The sequence below is a fragment of the Dermacentor albipictus genome, chromosome 1, assembly GCF_038994185.2.
Source record: "Dermacentor albipictus isolate Rhodes 1998 colony chromosome 1, USDA_Dalb.pri_finalv2, whole genome shotgun sequence".
NCBI lineage: Eukaryota > Metazoa > Arthropoda > Arachnida > Ixodida > Ixodidae > Dermacentor > Dermacentor albipictus.
The window spans coordinates 454,028,469-454,054,774 of record NC_091821.1 but is presented as its reverse complement, the minus strand read 5'-3'; the positions used below and the strand labels follow the sequence as shown (position 1 = coordinate 454,054,774).

At 47.8% G+C, this 26,306-nt stretch overlaps 1 protein-coding gene across 1 annotated transcript in view; it reads left to right on the top strand.

Moving 5' to 3' along the window:
* Positions 1-26,306, top strand: part of LOC139054768 (rifampicin phosphotransferase-like) — a 119,758-nt gene that overhangs the window by 4,367 nt on the left and 89,085 nt on the right. The window contains exons 2-11 of the mRNA XM_070532367.1: positions 3,458-3,642; positions 4,336-4,586; positions 9,081-9,146; positions 10,829-10,939; positions 12,074-12,186; positions 14,386-14,438; positions 15,744-15,796; positions 16,169-16,284; positions 17,471-17,618; positions 17,889-17,944. Coding sequence (XP_070388468.1) covers positions 3,458-3,642; positions 4,336-4,586; positions 9,081-9,146; positions 10,829-10,939; positions 12,074-12,186; positions 14,386-14,438; positions 15,744-15,796; positions 16,169-16,284; positions 17,471-17,618; positions 17,889-17,944 — 1,152 coding nt within the window. The remainder of the gene's footprint in view (positions 1-3,457; positions 3,643-4,335; positions 4,587-9,080; positions 9,147-10,828; positions 10,940-12,073; positions 12,187-14,385; positions 14,439-15,743; positions 15,797-16,168; positions 16,285-17,470; positions 17,619-17,888; positions 17,945-26,306) is intronic.

Below are 26,306 nucleotides of genomic sequence, written 5' to 3'. Positions count from 1 at the left end.
ACTTCCTCCATGTTATGAAACGCCGACTAGTCCTCCGTGAAACACCGACCAGGAAATTCGTTGAAGAGTCGTAGAGGAGTATTTAAATAGTCTCTTGAACCTCAAATATGTGGGAATATGATCACTTCCACGTGATTTGATGACTGGGAATCATTGCACGCTTCTTTCAAGACGCCGAGAGACCACGATCTAGACAGCTGCTGAGATTTCGAGCTGAGCATTATTTGGAGTTCTGCAAGGCATTACCAGATGCAGAAACATATTTGTTTAAGGGGGGAGACCACATGAAAGAAAAACGCTTGGCTCATTGAAATGCAGATCCACGTGGAGCGATCTTACGGCGAAAAAAGTCGCATTCCCGCCGGAAAGGCGCAGCACCCATTGCGATAGCAAATTAGTAGATAGCTGTGCAAAGTAAATGTAGTGGTTTTATCGGCCTTATAGACTTGTAAACACTCCCTTACTAGCTAAATTAACAATGATAGAATGCGTAAGCGTGACTCAACGAGGATGTAGAAACAGACACACGGAGACAGCGCTGTCATTGTGTGTCTGCTTCTTTCTACATCCTTGTGCAGTCGCGCTTACACATTCTATCATGGATTCAAACCAACTAGCCCATCAACGTGTTTTGACTGAATTAACCAGCACAGTGTCACGCGCGCACAGGTAAACATGAACACACATCGCTTGATGACAGCGGAAACTGCTTGTGAAAGCGCTGGAGTTATGAATCACGGCCGCAGCGGCTAGCCAATTGACCTCCGTGCATCTGCAGCTTCAACGCGTACGAAACGTTGAAAGCACAGCGCATACGAAGCTACCGGCACTACACGCACTCTGCAAACATCGTAGATCGCTTTGAAGATGAGGCCCGTGCGGGCGCGCACTTTAGCCACGTCGGAGACCTCTTTCAAGACACACGAGCGCCGGCAACGGGTCCCTATGGCGTCTGCCAAAGGTATCTATTACGTCGTCCGCGATTCACTTGGCCAACGCCGGAGTAGGCGCCGCGGTTGCCTCCACTCTGTACGGAGCGGCGGGTGAGGAGGACATCAAGGCACCGTAGCAGCCGCTAGAGAAGAACGCCCCTCCTTCCTCGCCTCACCCTTTGCCTCGCGCTCCACAAGAGAGTACACGCATCGGGGCGGCGTTCTTCGCTCGCCTACGCCTAATTGAACCGCGTTCGCTAGCTTACCCTCACACGCTTTCACTCATACGGAAGCTCACGGCGATGGCCACGTCTAAGGGGACGGCAGAAATGCGCCTGGAATGTCCATATAATTTCTATCGCAATAAAAGGCAGCGGCCGGACGCCCAGCGGCGTCCACCTGGAGGCCGGCGGCCAAAACGTGGCGGTTCGTCACCGATGAGCCCGAGCTTGTTACGGTATGGGGTGTGCTGGCAGTGCGAGAATGAATGAAGACGAGGTTGACTTTCCGATACTGTGGTTCGGAGCCCTCGCAGTTGCCTTTAATTAAACACCGGTGCAGATCTCCTACGCCATCACATTTGGTGCAGATGCGGGGTATGCTCGCTACGACGCTGCGCTGGATCTCCGTAGTGGACGCCACATCGTTTCCGTCACGATGTTTTTAAACGACGCCGCCCCGTCGCATACACCCAGGCTTCATCACATCTAGTGCTATCGCACCTTCGTGACCCAGGGATTTTCACCGGCACATATGACATGGACGTGGAGGACTGGCTCATCTGGTATGACCGCGTCAGTGATCGTAACAGATGGGACGCGACACTCGTGCTTGTCTACGTCATCTTCTACCTCCAAGGCACGGCTCGCGTGTGGAATGACACGCAGGAAGAAGACCTGACCCTGGATAGTCTGCAAACAAAAGATGCGTCGCATATTTGGAAAGCCTGCCGGACGTCAGCCACCAGCCAGACATCAGCCGGTGGCTAGCTGCCCGCTGGAAGAGGCGAACGCAGGCTGGCAGCGCGGACCAAACAGTGCTCGACTGCGTCCATCGCGAAAGTTTGACGCGCCTAGGTGTGGCCACGAAATCCGCGCGTCAAAGCACAGTGTGAGCAACTCGAACGATTTCTCCGCCTTGTGCAGTCCAGGTTCTGATGGAAAAAAGTAAAAATTGTCGAATCAACGTGAAACCATAAGTAGTAGGTCTTTCTCTATCTCGCCGCTAAATTATAGATGGCTTGCCTGTAAAAACAAAACTGTTTTTGTTTTCATTTTACTGTGCGATAAACCACGGCGCTTGTAGCAACACTGAAATCATGGCGCTGGCCGCCTGTTTATCGTTGCAATGTGTTTGCAGCACGACGAAGGCACACCGTCGGAAGTTTGTCAAGATACTTCGCTTCATGTGGGCTGGCGTTAAAGGCCGGCCCACATGGAACGAGTAATATGACGCGAACGTCTAGTGTGACGTCAGCAGGAGGGCGACGACAATGGCTTGACGAATGATTTATCGTATTTCGGAGAAAAACAGTACAAAATGCTCCGTTACGATATAGGACAACATCGAAGGTGGCGCAATGTCACATAGTGTCTGAAAACACAAGCTACCAGCATAAAAGGTGGGGAGAAAGCAGCGCGTTCACACTTTTTTAAGTAACCTGCCGTTGTGCGACGCGACGCACGCGCCAAGTGTGTTTGGAGCAACTGTGGCGCACGGGACACCCGTGCGCGAGTTTATCGACGTGAACGACGACAGATCTCTTCGCACATTCTTCACAGCGGCATAAGTGATCTCGCGTGTTGTTAACGGTGTTCATGTTCACGTGACAGTTACACAGGCTTAGTTCTAGATGAAGTTTCGCTTATCCCACCCGGCTCATTGTCTTCTATAGCAGCCTCCGCGTATGAGAAAAGCAAGCATCCCTGTAGCATATAAAGGTTAGAAATGTTACTGTAAGATGCGTGTTTGCGATGTGCGTTCCGAAGATACGAGGTTGCGTTAGAGATGTCGGTGGGGTTAGTGTGGGGTTAGACTCGAGAGATAGTTGCTCATCCCTGCATTGCGTTGCGTCAATTTTTTTTACTGTTTACGAAGATGTTCTTTGTGTAGTTTTCAATGTTCGAGTGTTAGATAAAATTCCGCAACCTCACACGCCGGTTACAAAACGACCCCTCCCCCCCCTCCCTTTGCGAAGAGGAACTGTCGACTCTGGTGAGAATAGCATATGACTATGTAAAGAAACATTTTACGATATATACGTGCTGATACCAAACGAGCTGTTGCGCTGCAAATCGTCTGTAATAAAGCTCTGCGCTTTATAAACACGAATATTTTGCTCTAGTCGTCTCATGTAAAAATCTTGTTGCTGCACTGCAGAGCCTGCAGCCATTTCAGCAAAAATCGTTTGCTGGAAGCAGAGTGATAAGGAACAAGATTATGCATGGGTAACGAGGAGGAGGACGCACGTATATGATACAATCCCATAGAATTGACAGAGGAAATGCTTTTTTTTTCTCACGCAGGTTTCATTTATCTATTCCGCTATCAGCTGGCCGTGGTCCAACTTACATACCTGCTGCGTAGAAAAGGTCGGCGCTTCCGGTACTTGGAATCCGAACACAATGATGACGTTGTGAGCAGCGGAGCCATCAGCGCACCACTGGAATGGACACAGGAATGTCCGAGGAAAAAAGAAGAACTGGACAAGGCAAGCAGCGCCTACTAGTTTGTGCGAGTAAATAAGAATGTCTACAACAGGCTACGCCGGACAAATTGCCCGGATAAATAACCAGAGCTGGGCAAACTCGGACGTTTGGATGATGCAGCATGTAGCGGGTGACTATAGGGAATTGAAAGCTTTCCACTTCAAGCGCTTGACTAATGCATGTGTCAGTACTCCATCTGCGGGGCTACATGCCAGTGGATTTGGTTGCCTTATGAAACCTTGGGGCGAAGGGGGGGGGTGCAGTTTTTATTTCGGATTCAGTATATATCTTCTCTAATTTTTAAGCTTACTACACATTGCCTGCAGTGTGGGCGAAGGGGGTGGAGTGTTTACTCACTTTCTCGGCACACACGCCTGAAGACATTCGTTAAGCGGGACGCTGTGGTCAAACATTCGCAACACGTCCAGTGTTGCGCATTCGCTAGCAAACGGTTCCATGCGGTTATACTTTGACGTCAGTGTTAGTTCTGCTCAAAGCTCAAGTGAAAGGTAGCTATAGAACTTTTCTGTTAAGTCCTCAATTTCAGCCCTTGCGTCATCCGAGAACGTGGTTGTTATTTAGTACAAACGCAAAGGGTTTTATTTGCCGATTTCATTGTCGGATTGAATTGTGAATTGGAACCCGATTGTCTTCCCGGGTGCACATTTACCGAGAATATTTTTTTTCGGTCGCAGGGCCAAGACAAGGTGCTTTTCTACGGTGTCAACACGGCAGGTGATCGGCTGGTGGTGAACGTCTCTCGCCTTCGGAATCACCTGGCCGAGTTCTGGGTCGCCCTGTACACACCCGATGGAGCGCAGTACTCACTGCCAGCATCACTCACGCTCGACCGCAGCGCGGGAAGTTGCTTCTCGGCGGCCGGTGTCCGGCTTCAGTGCTTGGCTCCCAACCGTCGCTGGCGCGTCGCATTTAATGGGCTGCTCAGGTGAGGCACAAGAAGTAGATTCAGGACAAGTATTTGGTACAGTAAGGACACTCAGAAGTAAGAAGTTTTTTTGTCATGGAAACTTTGATGTGCTACAAAGAGTATAATAACAATGGCTAAGCAAGGGGTATCTAAGGCCGGAGCCTATGGCTTGGATGAAGGGGCTTGTTTGCTTAAGGTGAAGTTTCGACAAGTACCCATTTCGAAATGTTTACTCGGAGCCGGAGGCATCACTTGTTCAACCACTGTTAATGAATTCGAGTCTAAGTGATACTGTAAATCTCTGTCTTGCAAAGGCGGTGAGTCAGCATACCTGCTACTGGCCTTTCCGGGCAAGTAATACTGATGCAAGAGAACTGTCTCTATTTGTATCTTTGATACGCAGAAATGGAAGAAGTGATCGCTTACTTGAATTCCGACGGTGTTTGCAGTGGGGTCACTCGTGAATTGTATTTCGCTAAAACCCTGTACGGCCTTTGTCAGGTATCGTTTTCTCAACGTGGAAAACAATCCATTATCTGCAGTCCTCGCCCTTCTCGAGTTATTGTGCATGATAAAAATATTACAGTGAGTCAATTCTTTCGCAACTACACAGCAACACTGTGGGCGGTATAGGCTTTCACATGCTGGTGGTTCCCAGCTTTCTGCACAAGACTCTACGGCGTTTTATGCGAAGCATATTACTAGAGCTCAACCCAGCTCCTCAGGCGCGGCGGTGTCGCCTTCAATACCACGTTACACCGTGACGTCACGACAGAGGAGAAACGGGGCTCCAACTCGCGCCGTCGCTCGCGGCGTCGCCTTCAAGGCTGACCACGTGACACCGTGACGTCACGACAGAAGAGAAACGGGGCTCCAACTCGTGCCGTCGCTCGCAGCGCCGCGGTGGTATATAAGCAGCTGCGCTTGCCTCTGCTAGACACTCACGAGGTGAGATGCCTCCTGGAGACAGAGCTGCTCGTTGGAATGAGAAGCGAAGGTTGCGGCGTGCTACAGAGACTGTTTCTAGGTGGCTTTGCTACGGCGCAGCGACTACGCGCCTCGCATCGGACGCGGTGAGCGTCGAGCAACGCAGCGTTCGGCGCGACAACGAAATGTGCGCCTGAGCAAGCGCCGCACGCCTGAGCCGACACCGACGACACCGGCTTTTCTGCGACAAGAGCTCCTTAACGCTGTCGCGTTAAAATAAAGGCTAGTATGCTTCGCATCCTGGGCTTAACCTTAGCTAAGCCACAGCCAGTTTTTTTCAAAAAGTAAATTCGCCATCGATGACCGTAGCCTCTCCACCGTTTTTAATATTCACATTGAGACAAATGATAAAGAGAAACCCTCCAAACTCCTTGAGGATATAGTTTCGTAAAACGAAAAAACAGGCGCTCACTGCGCCCCGCGTCTGCTTGGGAGGAACGACGCTTTCTCAACACCGGCGCTGAGGGCCATTTTTTTTTACTATCGCCCAGTGAGCAGCGCTGTTTTTCCACATCCACAAGCGCCATATTGCTATTCCTTAACTGAGCCCTCATTGGCAGGCGGAGTTTTTAATGTGATTAGCATTCTTTGCCGGTTCAGGAATTTTGATCCTGCTTAGGGCAAGCGTCTTTTGCCTCCACGCCTCGTTCAACAGGCTTGCGAGCAGCTGCGCAGACTTCAATGTGCTTTTGAGTTCGATCTGCTTTTTAACGCGATAGCGTTAAGGAGCTCGTGTCGCAGAAAAGCCGGTGTCGTCGGCGTCCGCGGCGTTGGCCGTGAGCGATAAATCACGGCAGGCACTTCATAAATAAAAAGCAACTTCCAAGATGGGCTGGGTGGGAATCGAACCAGGGTCTCCGGAGTGTGAGATGGAGACGCTACCACTCAGCCACGAGTTCGATGCTTCCAAGCAGTACAAACGCGCCTCTAGTGAATGCGGTGTTGCCTTCAAAACGAGCCGTGGGAGGTTATACTGTGGTGTATATCGGTAATTATGAACATGTAACTTACAGAAGTCGCAATTACACGAGTAGCGAAGTGCGTTTCCGCTGCATTTCTTCTACGCTTTCCGCACACGCAGAGCCATCTTGCGGCAAACACAGAAGACCCCCTCCTCTCCATGTACGGCGCTGCCCCGACAGATGGCGCGCCACGCGCGCATTGGAGCTGTGCGAGGCGGCTCGCTCCCGTACTCTCTCTCCCCTGACAACGCTTCGCCTTGCTCCTTCTGCAGAATCAAGCGTCCTTCCTTTCTTTAGATCGCTATCTGTCTATCTCTCTGCCCGTGCCGATCACGACGTTTAGCTGGCGTGCATCATTTCCCCCTCCGACCATATGGCTCGACGCTCACCGCGTCCGATGCAGGGCGCCTCGTAAGTGATGGCTGCCCTGTGGCCCATTGTCTTACGCCCCTTGGCGGGTCGACAGGAACGCTGTCGCGTTCCACTCTTGAAGGCGAAGCTTAAGGGTCCTCCAATTTTTAATGCATTTCGTATCTATCTATCTATCTATCTATCTATCTATCTATCTATCTATCTATCTATCTATCTATCTATCTATCTATCTATCTATCTATCTATCTATCTATCTATCTATCTATCTATCTATCTATCTATCTATCTATCTATCTATCTATCTATCTATCTATCTATCTATCTATCTATCTATCTATCTATCTATCTATCTATCTATCTATCTATCTATCTATCTATCTGTATAATATATGTGACATCATAAGAAGCCAACAAACATTGACGCCAAGGACAACATAAGGGAAATTACTTTTGCCTAATAAATGAAATAAAGAAATGATACATTAATGAAAACGAAAGTGGGATCACCACCGCGGGCATCACGTTCTCGTGGTGCCTGCTGCAGAAAGAATGTTCCACATCCACCGCCAAGGTCTGTGAGTGGTGGCGCTGGCTAACATTCCCAGTGTTCTACTAGGAAACATAAATACCCAAGAAAGTAGATGTGGAAACGATGCTGCGGTAGCTCAATTGGTAAAGCATTGCACGCGAAATGCGAAGGTTGTGGGATCGTACCCCACCTGCACCAAGTTGTTTTTTCATCCACTTTAATTTCCATTAATTTATCGTTTATTTATTTCATTTATTAAGCACAAGTAATTTCCCCTACGTTGTCCTTGGTGTCAATGTTTGTTGGCTTCTTATGATATGACTAATAAAAATCGGGCCCTTGGTTAACCCCCCTTTCTTCTCGTTTATAATATATGTGACGACACTTCTGTTGTCACAGTCCTTCTTTTTAAAGCGGTAGCTTTACTGGCCACGAACTTGCGATTTCGCCGTGGCAGTGCTCCGAGGAGGCACATGACGTCACACCGCCTTCATCGTCATTGCGTTCGCCTCCGCTAGCTTCGCCAGCTGCGTCGCATGCCTGATAACATGTCGGAGGATTGAAAAGGAGAGCTCGCGTGCGCCGCCACCACAGTTGAGGTGGTAGTATGGACGCCGACAATTCTGATAAGCAGGAGGAGGCCTGGAATCGACATCGGAACGAGATGAAGAGGAAACGAATCGCCCAGGAAACAGACGAACAGCGCGCCGAACGACTGGCTAAACGCCGCAACACAGCTAGACAACCAGACTAACCTGTACTTGCAATCAAGATTAACCAATGCTAACCATGCTATGCCTTAGCTTTCACTACGTATATCCTGGCATAGCCGAGCTAAGTCACTGCCAATTTTTTTCTTCTTTCTTTATGCGAGGCTATAATAAGTGCGAACAGGCGCACGTTACGGCGCCAATATTTTTCTTATCTCCTGCTCGCGATCGCAATTATAAATTATGTATGCGATCTCCATGAACGATACGCACAAAGATAATCGGTAAGAATGAAAATTTATTGCTGACGTCTTTCGTAATCCTGGGGTTTTACGTGCGAAAACCACAATCTGATTACAAGGCTTGCCATTGTGGGAGATTCTGGATAAATTTTGGGCTTATAGATTTTTTTACGTGCACCAAATGCACGGTACACGGGCGTTTTTGCATTTCGCTCCCACAGAAATGCAGCTGCCAATGTTGGGAGATGAACATGAGACCTCGTGCGTAGCAGCGCAACTCCATGCCCGCTAAGCAACCGCGGCGGGTCAAACTTTTTACCGCTTTTACAACTTGTTCAGAAACTGTCCAGTACTAAGTATATGGTACTACCAATATGAGCCGTTTCGAATGATCACATCCTCACTAATACGCTCCTGCAGGAACCATCGGAACATTCATTTACAATTGTTATCGACCTAGGCATGAACTTGAATACGAAGTGAAAAATTGAATGCAATGAGTAGAGTAATGTGTGATTTCATAAGTACGAATTTGTGCTTGCAAATAATGAAGCTTCAATTTCAGCCCAACAACGGAATTATGATATAGAAAATGTGTTAGAATGTGCTTGCTTTCTTCATGGGTGTTTTAAATATATTCTTGAGAATGTTGAATGACTGCATCGACTACATATTGCAATCTAGGTGTAACATTTGCTTTTTCTGTGCAGGAAACAACGACAAACGGGAAGTTTGGGTTCACAGGAAATGGAAGTTCATGTGAAGTTTGGATTTATGTAAGTTTTTAGATAACGGCTCTCAGACCTCTTATGTTTTAAAAGCAGAAAGTAAAAGGAAAGATGTTCCACTCATGATGGGCCTACGTTTAACTTCCTTCTTCATAGCTAAACTGTTAAACACAGAGTTATGCCAAAATAATAAACACGTCTTGAGAAAATATGGTCTGTGAAAGGACTGCAGGAATGAACAGTATCAGTTCTAAATTGACTTTCTGCAACTTCCGAACCTCGAATGCCAGCGATAGTGACGTCCTCGTAAGAATGACTGAGAGTGTCGATTGGTCCCTTTGCATATTCCAGGCAAATCACTGTGTTCAAGAGGATTCCGTATTTTGTTGTATTGCTGACACCTCCATGAGAACAAAGGAAGATCAGAAATGAAATTTTCGCACCCGCAGGCGAATATTTCTAAGTTAGAAGGTGGCGCTAAAGCACAAGATTTGATTACAAGAACGCACGCGAACAATGCGCTTCTAGACAATGTGTGCGCAGTTTTTTTCGCAGCACAAGGTGATATGCGGGAAAATGTTGTTCCTGTGTGACATTTCTTCGTCAGCGTAGTGAACGCCACCGCAGTCACACTGTTTTTGCATGATGCGACACTAGAGACAAACACTGAATAAACCTAGACGTACAGATTTACATTTTAGCAGCCTTGCAATGTTTCTTTCGTTATAAGAAATGCTTTCTTTAGGCCGCCTCGAATGTTCTATCTATCAAAAATATTTTCTTTTTCATCTGAAAAGTGAACTTTTTTATTCTAAGTAAGCTCCGCTTTTGTCTGTGGTCGACCTTCTATTACCGGACATGAACAGTTCTGTTTTGATATAATGAGTACATTCCTTGCATTTATCTTGCCATCTTTGCTTACCGCAAGTTTCAGCGCTGAAGCAACGTGTGCATAAACATAAACGTCATATCACCTTTTGCTCTCTGCTGACAATTTTTCTACTACGTAGCATGCCTTTACTGATTGAAAACCTCAAGTGGAGAGAAAGCAAACAAGTTTACGGTGTTCTTATAAATATTTGGTTATGCTTTATTTTTCTTCTCAATAATTTATTTTCGACCGGTAAAGAACTTGCTGATGAGTACGCGCCGAGCCAATATGGTTAAGCAAATGGCTGAAAATATTTCAGATAATCGTGTTAGCCATCTATTCAGATATCACATACCTGAAGCTTGCACCTCAGGAAAGCTTTATGGTCGCACAATGATGTATTCTGGGTCATATAGCCACGAGCGAAAGTTTCGAGACCAATGGTGCCACGACAATTTGCTTTTTCTTTATTCGTAGCCTAGAGCGTGCCGGTTGAAATCCAGTTGTACCGCATACGTGCGTGTGTTGGACTAAGGAAATGCATCGAATAAATCCCAGGTGGCGTAGCTGTGCTAGAAGAAATTCAAATTCTTTGCTGACCTCGCAATCTTCAACCTTTTGCTCCTGACTGCGGTTTTGTGGCACAAAGAATGAAGACGAGCTCCAAGAGAACACTGAATGAACAAAGGAACATGATGCCTTTGTTTTAATTATTGGACCTTCAATTTGGTAGCGCTGTGTAAAAGATGATTTTGGAAAAATGGAGCAGTTTCATATGTGACGGAATCACACTTATTGTTTCATAAAAAAATAAGGTGAAGGCAAGTTCTGACATGTGCTTCGACAATTTTCCTTGCAGCTGGTCCACCGTCTCACACACACTAGAGATGCCAGCCGAGTTGGCTCCAACGCTGCTGGCCGAAAGCTTAGCGAAAATGCCTCTCATTGCCATGCTCCGTGACGTTAGCAGGTGAGTGATGCCTTCGTGGTCCGCCACTTCGTCCTTTTACTCTGGGATCCGCTTTGGAAATTCAGCGATGCACGATAACTAGAGGGTCGCAAAGAGGAAGTTTTTTCTGTTCGTTCTCGCATCGGGATGCAGGGTACTTTCCAGCGCAGACAAAAAAAAAATTATGGGATTTTGCGTGCCAAAACCACTTTCTGATTATGAGGCACGCCGCAGTGGGGGACGCCGGCAGTTTGGACCACCTGGGGTTCGTTAACGTGCACCTAAATCTAAGTACACGGGTGTTTTCGCATTTGGCCCCATAAAAATGCGGCCGCCGAGACCGGGATTCGATCCCGCGACCTCGTGCTCAGCAGCCGAACACTATAGCCACAGAGGAACCACGGCGGGTTAGCGCATATTATCGCACAGCGAAGCCTACAATGTGCAAGCTCGTGCCATTTAATGCGTCAAAACTGAGTAGAACACAACCAAGGCACGAATTTTCCGCACTTCGAGGTAACGTTGCAAGACTACAGAAGAGGGCCCCGGCGACACTGCCAACGTTGCTCCTCTTCGCTAGAGCCACTCCCTATTGCCTTTTTCTTGACCAAGATGATTTTAGCTATTTATAAAAGCCAATGTACCTTTGATGCAAAATTCATACAACAGCCTTATTTAGAACGAAGCGCTATGTGAAGGAGGGGCGTAGAATGGGCTAGCAAACACTGGCCCTGAAAGACCGGGCCTGGTGTTGTTTGTCAGGCTGTTCTATGTCGCTCGTTATTTGGTGTTTTTTCTCAAAATAATAGCTTATCATACTTCCCGGATTTCAGTCCCTGTACAAGAAAACGAATGCAGCTGACATCGGCCATCGAAAAATATTGGTAGCTGGCTGACAAGTTTCATGTTTATTACAAAAGTAGCACTTGTATGCTCAATACAAAAGTGACGTATAAAGCTAGCATTGGTGATGCAACTATAATTTATTTAGCTAGTCTGCGGAATGGTGTTCGATTGGAAAGAACAGCAAAATTTATTTGAGTATATTACCGGAAACCAAAGTGATTATTTCAATAATTTCTCGCGCGTAGAGGCAGCGAGACGTTATCTTAATTGACGCCGATGACTGACAAACATTTTCTCGCTGTGTCATAGGCTAGTGAGTGAAATGGATTCTCACGATCAAGCTGGCATGATGTCTGGTGAGGTGACTGTGGACGGCGAGACCAGAGAGGTGACCCTCTGGGGGTACAAAATCAGGAGTCAAGGTAAACGTATATTGGCTGATAAACTTTGTAGCATCCATTTTGCTATGTGCAAGAAAGACTGCAAATTCCTGCTTTCGACTCGACAAGTTTGTCTGTTGTCGCTGTTGTGGTTGCTACGTACTCAACCTGTTTACTTACTAAGTGGTTTTTCTTTGATTACTGTTCAAGAGAATGACAATACGAGCACTGCCAGATATTTGAACAATTAGGCCTCGACGGTCTAGAAATATACACGCCGCTTTAGCGCTTTCTTTTTACGCTAACTGTACGCGGCCAATGCTCACAAAATTTATTGCGCTTTCTTATATAAGCTGTTCCAGCTAACCTTAGTCGAAGTTTAAAAGTAAGCCACATAGGAGGATGCGACGAAATAAAGTGTTTGTGTGTAGTTGTTGCACAGCGGAAGTCGCACGATCTTAGTATCCTGTGGCATCAGTCAGGATTATTTAGTAACTTCTCAAGCATTCCATTAAGACCACATCTTCCATTCAGAAAAGGATAGAGCGTCCGAGAAAACATTTAATCAACAGATTCTCCCTACCTAATTGTTGAGTACTCACTTTTTTCTACGCCCGAAAGAACACCCACGGAAAGAATTTATAATACTGGGGCCCTATAACGTAAAACTATTCCAATATGTTTTTATTCCAATCTCCTGACGTCAAATTTGCATAACCACCGACGCAAGAACCGGGCGGTCACCCGCAGGGTTCTCTGAACAGACCAATCAAACGCTCTCCTCCTTTATAGGAGGTCACATTTGTTTGCTTGAAAAACGAATAACATTGCCTACACTGAGCGGCTTGTCGTATCTAATTGGCTGACAAGAGGCGAGGAGAAGGCGCCCAAGTGGAGAGGGATTCGATGGGGCAGAGCCAGTGCACTGAAAATCGACAACCAGGTGAAGATGGTGGTGCCGGCGTCTGCGACTGGTACGCTTTCCCTTACTTAGCTTGCGGTGGCTGGTCGAAAGTCGCGGCGGCATGCAACGGAAGCTTAAAAATGACGCTAAAACGGATCCTCAGCAAGGAAGAATTGGCAGAATGAGGTCCTAAACGTGCCGAAAGTGCTCGAAAATGCTACGCCGCTACGCAAGAAGTTTTATTATACGCAAATAAACCCATGCTCTCCGGCAGGTGCTAGTATCCAGCGCCTGACCGATCAGCGGCAGCCATCTTTTATTCCTTTCGGAACGGGGCAGCCTGTGGCTATTCAGAAGAAAATTCAGTTTTGTTCGGCATATTAATGCACCTTTAATGCGTACATGTCACTATGACGCGGTGAGTTTTCGCGGTTTTGTGACGTCGCGTGACAGGCAGGTGAAGTGGTGCAGCCCGAAAACTATTAACCAATAGCCGGGGGCTAATGGCGAATAGGCGTCGAATCAGAAATAACTGCTTTCCTTTTTTCGGTCAAATCATGCATAATCAGTGTGTACACACCATATCAGATGGAGAGCTATCGCGGTTTTCGTGACGTCGCGTGACGGACAGGTGAATCGGGGATGATCCAAAAAAGTTTTTGACCAATCCCGGTGGGCTGATAGCAGAATTGGAATAGAAAAGTTTGGAATAGTTTTACGTTATAGCGCCCCTGGTGACATACCCGCTTGCGCCTTACCATTGCAGTGTATGCCACGTAATCTCGTGCTGCCCGGCTTGCTTATCGCAATCGTGAACCGCCACGTGGGAAGCACTTCAGTGGCGCTCATCGCGTAGTCAACGCCTACTTCGCTGCCCTGTTATTTCTTTAAGAGGGAAAAATTTACAAAAGCTAGGAGATAGCAAGGCAGGTGCAATCGTTTGAAGTGTTGCGCTCGAAGGAAGTACAATGAGTAAATGAAAAAAATATTAATAACAATAAATAAAACGAAAAATTAGAACATATACATGGAAAAGTAACGCGTACGCATATGTTTGGCACAAGTTGCTGAAATGATTATGCAAAATAAAGCACTGCAGCAACTATACTCATATATGTATGCTGTGAGAGGTGTAACTAGTTGCCGTTGGCATCATTGCATATCACCTAGCGCTTTTATGTAACTCCATTGACTAATTTATTTATTGCTTAGCATTGCTCTCACATTGTCGACTTTTATTCGACGTTATGTCCACCTTCTGTGTGTTTTGTGCGCATGCACACAAATCGTATCTTGTCAGTTGCAAACATTGACACAAACTCAATCGTTTGTTCCAGGAAGCCTACCACGCGGAACTTATGAAGAGCACCACCACTTAGGCTACCTTGAGGTGACCGGTTCCTAATTACCAGTGGTACTTGGAAGGAGGAAGGAAAGAGAAAAGCAGAATGCAGGGAGGTTAACCAGAATAACGTCTAGTTGACTACCTTACACCGGGGGAATGGGATAGGGGGAAAAAGATGACAGGGAGAGAGAGGAGGGAAGGAAAGAAGAAAATGGTGCTGATAAAAGCATGGCATGTCACTGCTATATCTATATCTGAAAACACGGAGATTCACATTAGCCTACCATTTAAGGCTTTGAAGTCGTAGAAGCATCATTCATTCAATACCGGGAATTGGTTTATTTCATAATAAGGATGGCATTTGGTCTATAGCTTGACTCTGGGATATAATACGTTGCACATTTCTTTCTTCATTACCTAAATAAATATTTAAACGGTTTAAAGAGAATGATACGCACGCTTACAGCAACCTACACGCGCAGTGTTATGTTGTAGGCAGAGAAGTGAAAATTGGGTCAACATATGAAGACTATAGCTGACTGGTCCGTATACCTTAATGCTACACACAACAGGAACAAATGGCAAGAAAAGTGTGAAACAGATTACAGATACCAGCAGTACACTGAACATGACCCACCGCATATTTTTGGGCTCAAAGCTTGTTATTCAATTGAGGAACAAGGGGCACAATTTTCAACAGTGCGCTCAACCTTAAGAAATACAGCCGAATGGGATTGTGTAGTGAATGTATAGGACAAGTATCTTGAAAGGATATTAGAGTTAGACAAAAAATATGCTCTTATTGAATCTGCATGCGTCGACGTCTATGCATTTGCTGTCCTGAACTCCTGCATCTACAGACGCATGAGACTAGGACTGCAGTTGAAAAATTCTACGACATTATAATATATAGTATACGTTGCGTATGTAGTTCTAGTTTTTATCTTGACAAAGCTCTTTGTTTCAACTCATAGGGACAAATAGGGCTACTATAAACATGCAGAGACAATTACTTATCCCATTTAATGACATTATGTGTATATCCATATTGCTAGCCCATTTCAGCAAACTGTATTTAGGTATTTAGGTAGAAAACGGGACTACATTTTTTCCAGATTTTGCTAGGTTACTGAAGTTCTACCTATAATAATAGATTAGGTGCTTCTCACGTGGAACGTGCGTTCTACGTTTTATCAATGCATGTGGTTGCAGCCACAGTACTAGTCCTATTAGAATTATTTTACTGGAAATGTGTGAATTGCTGTAGCGGCAATAGACCATGAGAAGGGAGAATTTAATTTGTATGAGGTGCGAAGTAGCATCTAACTCCTCATTATTGATCTCTTACAGAACGGCGACATGTATCATTTGGTTCGCTCTACGAACTACGGAGGAGAAAATGGGTGAGCTGACATCTAGGCAATAGACGGCAGAATGGTTACTTCGTGGCTTATGCCGCAGTACATAGAGGTCTGCGCAATTAGCGAAGGATCAAAGAGGACCTTTGATACTCGCAAGTTTTACTTTGCTGGAAAATAAACGCCCTTCGGGCATAAGGATGTTACAATTTCCCTAATACTACTGTGCGAATTTGTTTGTTTTTTGCTTTTTGTTGTCGATATATAAGCGGCCCTAGAAACTTGAGCTAGAGAAACGAAAAAAGTTGAACGTCACTTATACTTGTTGAATGCTGCCAATATTAAAATATATGTGCGTACTGTGTTCTGCGGATAAATATTTGTGTTAAGGAAGATTGTCGCTTTTATTTGCCGCAGTGTTTCTTACGGGTCCATCTACGCTCCTACGTCCATGATGCGGCCGATTGACTGCAGCCTTGTTAGGATGGACGAAGCGTTGCATGCAGAGCGGAGCAAGACACATATAGGAAGCGGTGAGTTTCTACATTGGCGTGGGAGTCTTAAGCGTAGGCCGCACGTACAAACGTGAGCAAAAGCATAAGGACCAGCGATTGCGCGATAAAACTAACTTTCTCCTTTGTATATGAATGTCACTTGAAATTAAAGGCTGTATAGCCCCAACTTGACATTACGAATTTTCTAGTGCACTCGTCAGTTTCCCTTTATGCGTGCTAATTACGAAGGAATTCAGGTTTTTCGGCGACCCTGTGGTCCATATACTTTTGCTCATGGGTGTACGCTTGCCGACGCGCGCAAGCTCGCGCATCCGCGCTTTTCGTTCGTCGCGCCTCGTTAGGAATGGTGGCATGTATCGACAAAAGAGGCGCGCCAGAGCGCGGTCACATATCTCGCTCGCATACATTTGGACAGGCAACGTTTCGTGCTCTGTTATTGACCGCGCTCCAAAAAATGTTTAAGTAACAATAAACGCAAGTGGTTTATTTTTAGAGTCGTTAGACTGGCGCAGAGCGCCGAGAAAAAGCACATCCTCGAGGGACATAAATCTGCTTCACCGAGTGTTGATTGTGCCACGCCGTAGCTGCGCATAGCGAGGCGCGCGAAAGACGCGAGGCAGCCGAAGCGCTGACATCTGTCTGGAACAGATATTCGCGATCGCGCCGCACTTGGACGCGTACGGCCTGTCCCGCAACGTGTGCTACTGCGCCGGCGCGTAGCGTAACGTGGTTGCCGTTCCGTAACTGTTTGGCATGCAAATCCGAGCATTTACGAGTGAAGTTATAGCGCTGGGGTGGCACATTTCTGTGCAGCTCAAGAACGCTTCTCAATTGTGAGAAGCACACACTGGCGGGCGGTCTGACACGCGCGCTTTTGCCGGCGTAAAATGGCACTCCAAAAGTTACTCATACTTGCATGCGTATGACAAAAGCGCATAAAATATGCGCAACTCAGCGTCACCTAATGCGAACGGACATTTTTACATTCTCTTGACATTTTTAAGGGGGCATCTCAATCTCCATTTTACTAGGATAACTATTCGGAAAGTGACTTCGCTAAACGTACGTTTGTTGATTGGTGCGGCACGTCAACAACTTATTTTTTTTATCTACTATACTATGTACGCTTATGCATTTGATCACGTAGTCGTGAATGTAATAGCACGATGAGAACTCTGGAGTTGCATATACTGTTTTCCCACAGGCCAGGTTTTCCTACCAGTCGACGTAAAACGTGCGGCACCTTTGTTGACCTTGGCGAGCGACGAAAGCTCTTCTGATGTCCATCTCACTGCAATCGACCTCAAATGTGAGGGGAACCACGGGTCCGGCTTTATACTTTCTGTGAACCGGTAAGTAAAGAAGCACACTACTCTTGTTTACCCGCTGCCTCCAGCAAGTCTAAAGGGGCTATGGTATATAATATAGATAGTATTTACGAATATCGCAATGTTGTTCTCAAGTTTTTCTGTAATTCCACGACGAAGGAACTAAATATGGCTGCAAAAAACCGCAAATCAATCCGGCCGTACGCGACAGTGTAGGGCAAAAAGTAGCAAGGAACGGCAAGCATTTGCCACTGAGAAATGAAAAAAACGTTGTCATTCCTCTTCTATACACAGATCCGAGCGGATGACTGACCACATTCCGGAACATATTAGGCACAAGATAATTGAAGGTGAGCGCTCCAAAAGGGTTCTATTTTTTGTTGTTGGTGTATTCGCTACAGTTTGGCCGCTCATTATTGCGTGCGTTGGAAACAATAATGTACTCAAGCCGAACGAGAAATATCCAAGGAAAAAAGAGCGAAAGGCATATTGCTTGCTGGCTCTGACGTACATAACATAGTAATGTAAAAGGCCACGACATGTTGGGAAATATGAACAATTCAAATACAGAGTGGTACTTGAATGAAAATGCGGAAAACAAATGAATTGTTGCGACATTACATGAAAAATGTGAACTATTACAGTCTTCTTCGGGAGCCCGGTAAACTTATCATCAGCCTACATGGCTGATGATAAATTTCTAAACAGTGTAACGCATTTCTTTTAGTAAATATTCTATTTCTTCAGAAAAGTGAGTTAGCGACGTCCACAGCTTATCATTGTGTGTAGATCTATGTCAACATCAAACCATTACGTGCAGGTTACACTTTGCGTACGTTCAGTGCGCAAAGTGACAATAGAGACGTTTAGCTTGTACGCTAATCCGCTAAACGGGAGCGGTTTGGGCGGGTTACCGGATGGTCGGGGCGTAAACGTTAGTGTTCCTGTAAACGTGAGCGGTGAAGCCGCCTGGTGTTGTAGAGCTCAACCAGAAAAACGCATAGCTAAAACTGCAGTAACTCACCATATCCTGCTTCGCTACTCGTGCAAATTTTTGGCAGCGGCGTAATTGTGAACACGATTACGCCACTGTCGAATATTTACCCCAGCAGCTAAGCAGAATACAGTAATTAGCTCTGTGGTTGTGTGGTTGAGCTTTGCGCCACCAGCTGGCGCCACCGATCGGGCCGCTCACCTTTACGCCCCCGCTTTCCCGGATACCGGACGCGCTAAAAGTCCCTAATGATAAAATGGAGCGTTGTTATATTAGGCATTTCATCATATGAAATACCAGTAAAATGCTAATTGCACTGTTAATACGCAGCACGACAATTTCAAGTAAATGGTCACGTTCCTTAAAAAATGACTCCGCAGAATCGTAGCATAAGAGCTAAAATTTTCTCCAGTTGTAGTATTGTTTCTTTTAATGTACACTCTCTCATACGGGAATATATTCTATTACAGATATTTTATAAGAAATCGCTCATTACAGTAGACATTTACCCTATATATCGTTCACTCGGAGTCTATGGAAAAGCTCACTGCTGGTGGCCGCTATTATGCATGGTCTTTACAAACTCTTCGCGAAACCTACACGAATATTTAATTCCCACTGATATTTGCCTTACCTCTCTCCTTGAAAGAGGAGGGGGGGGGGGCTCTCCTGTTTCCTTCCTAAAATGGCGGTGGTGATGCTGGGGGTGCTGGTGGTGCTACAGCACGCGCGGTTAGTGTGGCATGCTTAGCCGACATATTGTTCCGCTTGAGCTTCTCATACGATGTTAGCAAGGGTGCGCCACCTGACGTTGGCCAGCTCCGTGTTTCGAAGGAAGGCAACCAAATGTCGCGGCCTGATTACCGCGGGCACCCTCGGAAAACGCAGCGTCTTTGTAGCTGTCATGTGTAAGGCCTTTATTTTGTAGGTTGCAAAGCGAAGCCTTCCTTTCCGCGTCAAACTGCGGGCATAACCATGCACATGAAGTGTTTTATATCACCGATCTCACCAAATAGAGGACAAAATGGGGTCGGGAATCATCCAATCCTAAATAACTTAGCCTGAGTGTCAGCGAGGTTAGTTCTAACGCAATAGGGAAGTATGTTTTCTTCGCCTTGGACCACAGTCCTTGGACCACACAGCTTTGATGCGGAGTTTTGTGAAGCGGCAAGAAATAATTGCGGATTGCTTCCCTTGTTTGGCGCGAATTCCTTGTGCCTCTCATTTTAGGGCGTATGATTGCGTTTCGCGCGACAGCGTCAACTCTTTCGTTGTGTCCATTACCAACGTGCGACCGACGATCTGAAAGTTCACCTCTGATCTTTTGCTCCTGCGATTTTTAAGCAGCGCCAGTGATTGCTGTTGTGCCATTACCACAAGCCCGGATCCCGAATCTGCAAGATGCAGAATCTATCCTGCGAGCGCCATAATTCTCCCTTCACAAGTCAAGATGCTGCGCCTTCGTGCGGGAGAAGCCTCGGCGGAGCAGCGTGTTTTGACGTGTCCGCGTGTGCCCGACGGCCCGGCGCCGCACCTCCCTTGCCTGGAGGTCACCGCGCGCGCGAACTTTGAACCGAGTGGCCAGCGCGGTCGCTGGTTGGACCCCTCGGACGACCGTCGTGTGCTGACTTTGTATTGGGCCGTTTGAGTGACAATGGGCCTCGGGGATTATAAAAGCAGCGACACGCCGCTCGAAAACAGGATCCGCCAACCTACCGGGAGAGAGTGTCGCTCCCGACTGGGGTGAGATGTGTCACGCGTTTTCGCCGGACGCCGTCGTGCGAGAACAGTCGCGTTTGTGTGAGCTCTCGGCCCCAGTGCCGATCCGTTCATGTCCTGTATGATAACCTGTATATAATGTATAAAGTCCCTTTTGTTATTCTCATCGACGCCAGGCTCGGAGTCTTCGCTACCAACGCTCTGTCACGAAACGGGTGACGAGCGCTACGGGACCACAAAGCCGTTATCGTGGTGCAGCGGTACAAGTTCGTAACACTGGCGGCACCGGTTGGATGTCGTAACACTGGTGGCACCGGTTGGAAGTTCGTAACACTGGTGGCACCGGTTGGAGTTCGTAACACTGGTGGCAGCGGTGGGATGATCGTAACACTGGTGGCACCGGTTGGGAAGACGTAACACTGGATGGCAGCTACGGGATTGACCGGCATCAGCTACCTCGGCGCGGTGAGTGCCTGAAGTTTACCTCAAACACCAGACTTTCTCTGACACAGGTTATAGTAGCTTAGGGAAGGATTTGGTGTTGCATTGTGATAACCTTGTGTGTTTCAAGCCTAGTAAGAGTGTTTTGAAAACCAGGGGATGCTGAGGGGGTAAACAGGGCAGTGTGTGATATACTTGCATAGGTGTTACTAGTAGTGTTATAGTAGCGTACGGCAGGTATATTCAAAAAGGGTAAACAGCAGGAGGACAGTGTGAACGATGGAGAAGTACAAGGTGAAGGAACTTCTCGAAATTTGTGAGGAGTTGGGCATTGAGTTGGGCTCAACCAAAAGAAAGAATGCGATCCTTGAGGTCATGAGGACTGGGGACGTAACGGCTGAGGAAGCCGCAGAGGCCTGGGCGGATATCAATGAACGTCGGGAAAGGGAGGAGAAGGAACGTTGCGAGCAGGAAAGGAAGGAAAATGAACGACGGGAAAAGGAGGAAAGGAGAGAACAGCAACGTCGCGAGGAGGAAAGGAGAGAACAGCAACGTCGCGAGGAGGAAAAGGAGGAAAGGAGAGAGATTCGTGAGCACGAGCTTAAAATGAAAGAGTTGGAGACCCGAAATAGCTCGCCAGCGCCTAGTCTCACTTCTAATGTTCCAAGAATACGCGATCAACTTCCACCCTTTGTCGTCGGAGAGGATATGGCCAAATACCTCGTGAAATTTGAGCACGTGTGCGAACGGAATAGCATTGAGCGATCCCTTTGGGCACAGAATCTGTTAGCGTTGCTTCCTGGGGAGGCATCAGACGTAATAACTTGCTTATCGAAAGAGGCGTTTGAGAGCTACAGTGATGTGAAGGAAGCGCTACTGCGGAAGTACAAATTGTCGCCCGAAGCTTTCCGGCAGAGGTTCCGGTATGCAAAAAAGGGCAAGGAGTCGAATGTTGACTTCGCGTTTCGTCTAAAAGCCGACTTGGTGGAATGGCTAAAGGGCGAAGAGGTTTACGACGACCGCGACAAAATTGTCGAATGCATCGCGTTGGAGCAGTTCTACCGTTGCATTGATGAGGATGTCCGGCTCTGGCTGCAAGATAGGCTAAAGGAGGTTAAGCTAAACAAGGCAGCAGAGTTAGCGGAAGAGTATTACACCCGCCGCAGCTTGCACAGCAAGGCAGTGCGCGTAGAAAAAGCAGATAGAAGAGATGGGTTTTACGGGAAGCCCGACGAACGGAAGGAAATCACGCGTCGCGAGTTTCGGGACGACGAATCCCTTACCAAAGAAACTGTAAGGGAAGGGCAGAATACATCTCAGAATGATGACGATGGTCCGAAACAGCGAAACGAAATGACGCGTTCTTTTGAAAAGCGAAAACCGTTAACCTGCTACAATTGCAAAAAGCAAGGGCACATCGCTGCAAGCTGCCCAGAGAGAATTGCTTTTGCAACGATACAGGAAACTCACAAGAACATACGTCTATTGGAGCCCTATGTGCAGGAAATTAAGGTAAACGGCAAGAAGTGCCGAGCACTGCGGGACTCTGCAGCAACTATGGACGTTGTTCACCCGTCTTTCGTCTCCTCGAGTGATTTTACTGGAGAATGCGTTAGGATACGGCAAGTGGCCGAGAAGGAGAGTGTCTGTTTACCGATCGCAACGGTTATCATTGAAGGAGAGTTTGGAAAACTTAACACCGAAGCCGCTGTGTCAGCCGCCCTCCCGGAGCAATTTTCCTACCTCTTCTCAAATAGCTCGGAGCAGCTGCTGAGGGATCAGGGCAAATCATTCTTTGCCGACGTGGCGTACATGGCCCCCACGCGATCCAAAGCGCGCCCGCTGTCGAGGGAACTTGACTTAGCGTCGGTGAGCGAAAGGCGGTGCGGCACACGGACCGATCACGGTAACTTGAGTGGCGAGCAGTCACGGGAGAGGCAGAGCTCGGAGGCTGGCCTAGACGAGCGGGTCCTGGAGGTGAGTGGGAGTGACGCGTGCAGTGCTAGCCGCGATAGAGACGCGACGCCGCAATTAGGCGACGCGGGCTCCACACTCGCTCCGGTTTCCGCCAGCCGGCAGGAGCAGGCTGCAGTTGAAAGAGAAAGTCTGATTCGCGAGCAACAGGAAGACTGTTCATTAGCCGATCTGAGGAAGAGCGTCAAACGGGGAGTGAAAAAAAAGAGGGTTTCATTTGGCAAAGAATCTGGCTTATTGTACCGCCGCTACACGGATAAGCAGGGTCGCAAATATAAGCAGCTTCGGATTCCGCGAAAATATCGCCGGGAAAAATGAATGACCTCATTTGCTTCCTCAGTAGTATGTTTTCGGTCCAAGTGATTTCAAGGGGACCATTCCATTTGTAATTATTATTGCTGATTAATAATTGTTTCTTATCTATTTTGTTGTGTTGTTAATTTGAAAACTGGTTGTTTGAGCCTTGTGTACTAGATCGTACACCTGCCTCTTGTTGCAGCGGGAGCAAAAAGAGGGATAGCAATTTAGTTAGGTTGATTTGAATTATGACCTTGTCTGGTGTTTGACGGGGGACAGAGGGCACTTGTTCGTGTTGGGTGTTGCCTTTTGCCGGTCGGTTTTGCAAGCTGCAGAACGACCAAGCGGGACCAGTGGCGAGAAGCAAGGTCTTAGGAACGACCCGAGCGGAGCTGGTCAAGGTGCCTTGGCGACGACGTGGTGAGCAGAGCTCCTGTCCTGGCGAGTCGGACCTGGGCACGTGAAGTTACCTGGCGTCCCGACACTGGACGTGAACTTGGACGAGCCTGACGAACGTGCGCGCCTGGCATCCGAGCCACGTGGAGGCAGCTCGTCTTCCCGGCGCCTTATCTGAGGGCGGGGATGCTGTTGTGCCATTACCACAAGCCCGGATCCCGAATCTGCAAGATGCAGAATCTATCCTGCGAGCGCCATAATTCTCCCTTCACAAGTCAAGATGCTGCGCCTTCGTGCGGGAGAAGCCTCGGCGGAGCAGCGTGTTTTGACGTGTCCGCGTGTGCCCGACGGCCCGGCGCCGCACCTCCCTTGCCTGGAGGTCACCGCGCGCGCGAACTTTGAACCGAGTGGCCAGCGCGGTCGCTGGTTGGACCCCTCGGACGACCGTCGTGTGCTGACTTTGTATTGGGCCGTTTGAGTGACAATGGGCCTCGGGGATTATAAAAGCAGCGACACGCCGCTCGAAAACAGGATCCGCCAACCTACCGGGAGAGAGTGTCGCTCCCGACTGGGGTGAGATGTGTCACGCGTTTTCGCCGGACGCCGTCGTGCGAGAACAGTCGCGTTTGTGTGAGCTCTCGGCCCCAGTGCCGATCCGTTCATGTCCTGTATGATAACCTGTATATAATGTATAAAGTCCCTTTTGTTATTCTCATCGACGCCAGGCTCGGAGTCTTCGCTACCAACGCTCTGTCACGAAACGGGTGACGAGCGCTACGGGACCACAAAGCCGTTATCGTGGTGCAGCGGTACAAGTTCGTAACACTGGCGGCACCGGTTGGATGTCGTAACACTGGTGGCACCGGTTGGAAGTTCGTAACACTGGTGGCACCGGTTGGAGTTCGTAACATTGCCGAGTAAATTTCTCGCCAGGCAGGTTACGATGTAATCGTTGTAGCGCTGGCCTTGAATTTCTGAGTACGACGAGGTCTCGGGCAGAATAGACGCTTAATTTTCGCAAAGTGGGGCTGATGGTGGTGGTGAATTGTAGCAACAGGCGGGTTTAGCCTGGCGATCAAGGCCGGCAATTGCTCCGCCCGAGCGTCTCGCAAAATACCGCTGAAGAGTTTCACCATATGTCCAACAAACCAGTCTCTCTTAAGAATTCCATAAGGAGACGTGAAGTTTTTTTGCGGGCTATAACTGATCCCTTGGGAAATATAAGGTGTTGCAGGCGCGCATGCGGAAGGTCCTTTTTTTGCAGATTCTTCAGGAGAGCGTCCCTTGCATCTTGGAATTGCTGGAAGGACCACAAAAAGTGCTCAATGTCTCCTGTCTCGTTGCATTTCGGAGAAGTCTCCTGTCTCCTGTCTCGGTACAGTTCGGAGAATTGATTCGCCCCGTCTTAAATAACCAGGCCGCTGTATTAGCAGATCCTGTCCTTATTCGATATAGGAGTGAGGCTTCCTCTCAGTGCAATCTCTTGGTTACGCAGGGCATATGCGGTGGAGCCCAAAGCGACGCAAAGTGATTTCGAATGTCAGATTTTTGCACTTGATTACTCTTTGGAGCCTTGATTTTGGGAGGATGATAGAGCGCTGCGTATGCAAGCGCATCAGCTTTTTCGTTTCCTGAGATACCAATGTGGGAAGGAATCCACTGAAACTTTACTGCGAAGCCTTTGTTGTTGAGTTCTTTCACGATGGCTAGTGATTTGCGTGGGAACTTGAGGGATAGCAGATCACGGTATACTTGCTGTAAGGCGGTCTTTGAGTCCGTAAGGACAACCACAATCTGCAGAGGCAAAGTCTTTAGTCTGCGCAGAGCAGAAGCCATTGCTACGCCTTCCACTACTGTCGACGAGGCTATACAGTCCAGACGCCCAGACCACGCATATCTTAGAGACGGAATATAGAATGCAGCTGCGCAGCGGTCTTCGTCTGCCTTGACAGAGCCATCTGTGTATACTTGTAGGTGATTCGAGTAAGTCGTGTTCAGGTGTTCCAGGACTAATGACTTCGCTTCTGCAGATGGAATGCAGCTTTTTGACTGCAATCGTTGTACACTTAAGTTGCATGTGATGTCCTCGAATGTCCAGGGTGGTTCGATCCTTTCCCTCTGTCTCGAGCAGCGCAATCCTAATACGCGAAGCGTGTTCAGTGCTGAATAAAAATGTGAGCGCGGCCTGTTACCTATACGTCGTAGGAGGGCTCTACCGGGCGTAGACTCACTCAACCGTAATAGCTGGATCATGAGAGCCTGGGAAGCCTGAAGTCGTAGAGGGCGTGACTCAGCTTCGTAGAGCACTTTCTTGTTTGACGCTGGTTAAGGGACTCCAAGGCAAAGTCTGATACCTTTCCTGTGGATGGCTTCTAAGCGCTCGTATTGGCTGTCTGAGGGTGACATCAGAGGTAGCTGATACAGGATCTGACTGGTAACCAATGCTGTATGTAGCCGTAGCATCGACGACGGGCGGCTGCCCCTGCGCATGCCAGCGACTCGCTTGAGCACATGTAGCCTGGGTGACGATGACGCCACAACGTGGTCAACACCGCGGCGCCAGAGTAGCCTGTGGTCTAAGGTAACGCCCAGTAATCGGACATTGGTGACACTTCGAATCTGGTATCCATCCAAATTCAGCGTCAAGCGTGTAGATTTTCTTTTCAGTTGAGCGCAGCACTTTCTACCGTCGTAGACGAGTCTAAGCGACCCAGTTGACCAGACCTTGCACAAAACGTTAAGGGAAGCTATGCAGAATGCCGCTGCGCAGTTTTCTGTATGTACGCACGCCGACCCTTTCTAAAGCTTTTAGAAACGACGGAACCTAGCCATTATGACGCAAACAATAGGAGAAAAGTAGACTGGCACACGCTGGGACTAGCAACAAGTTT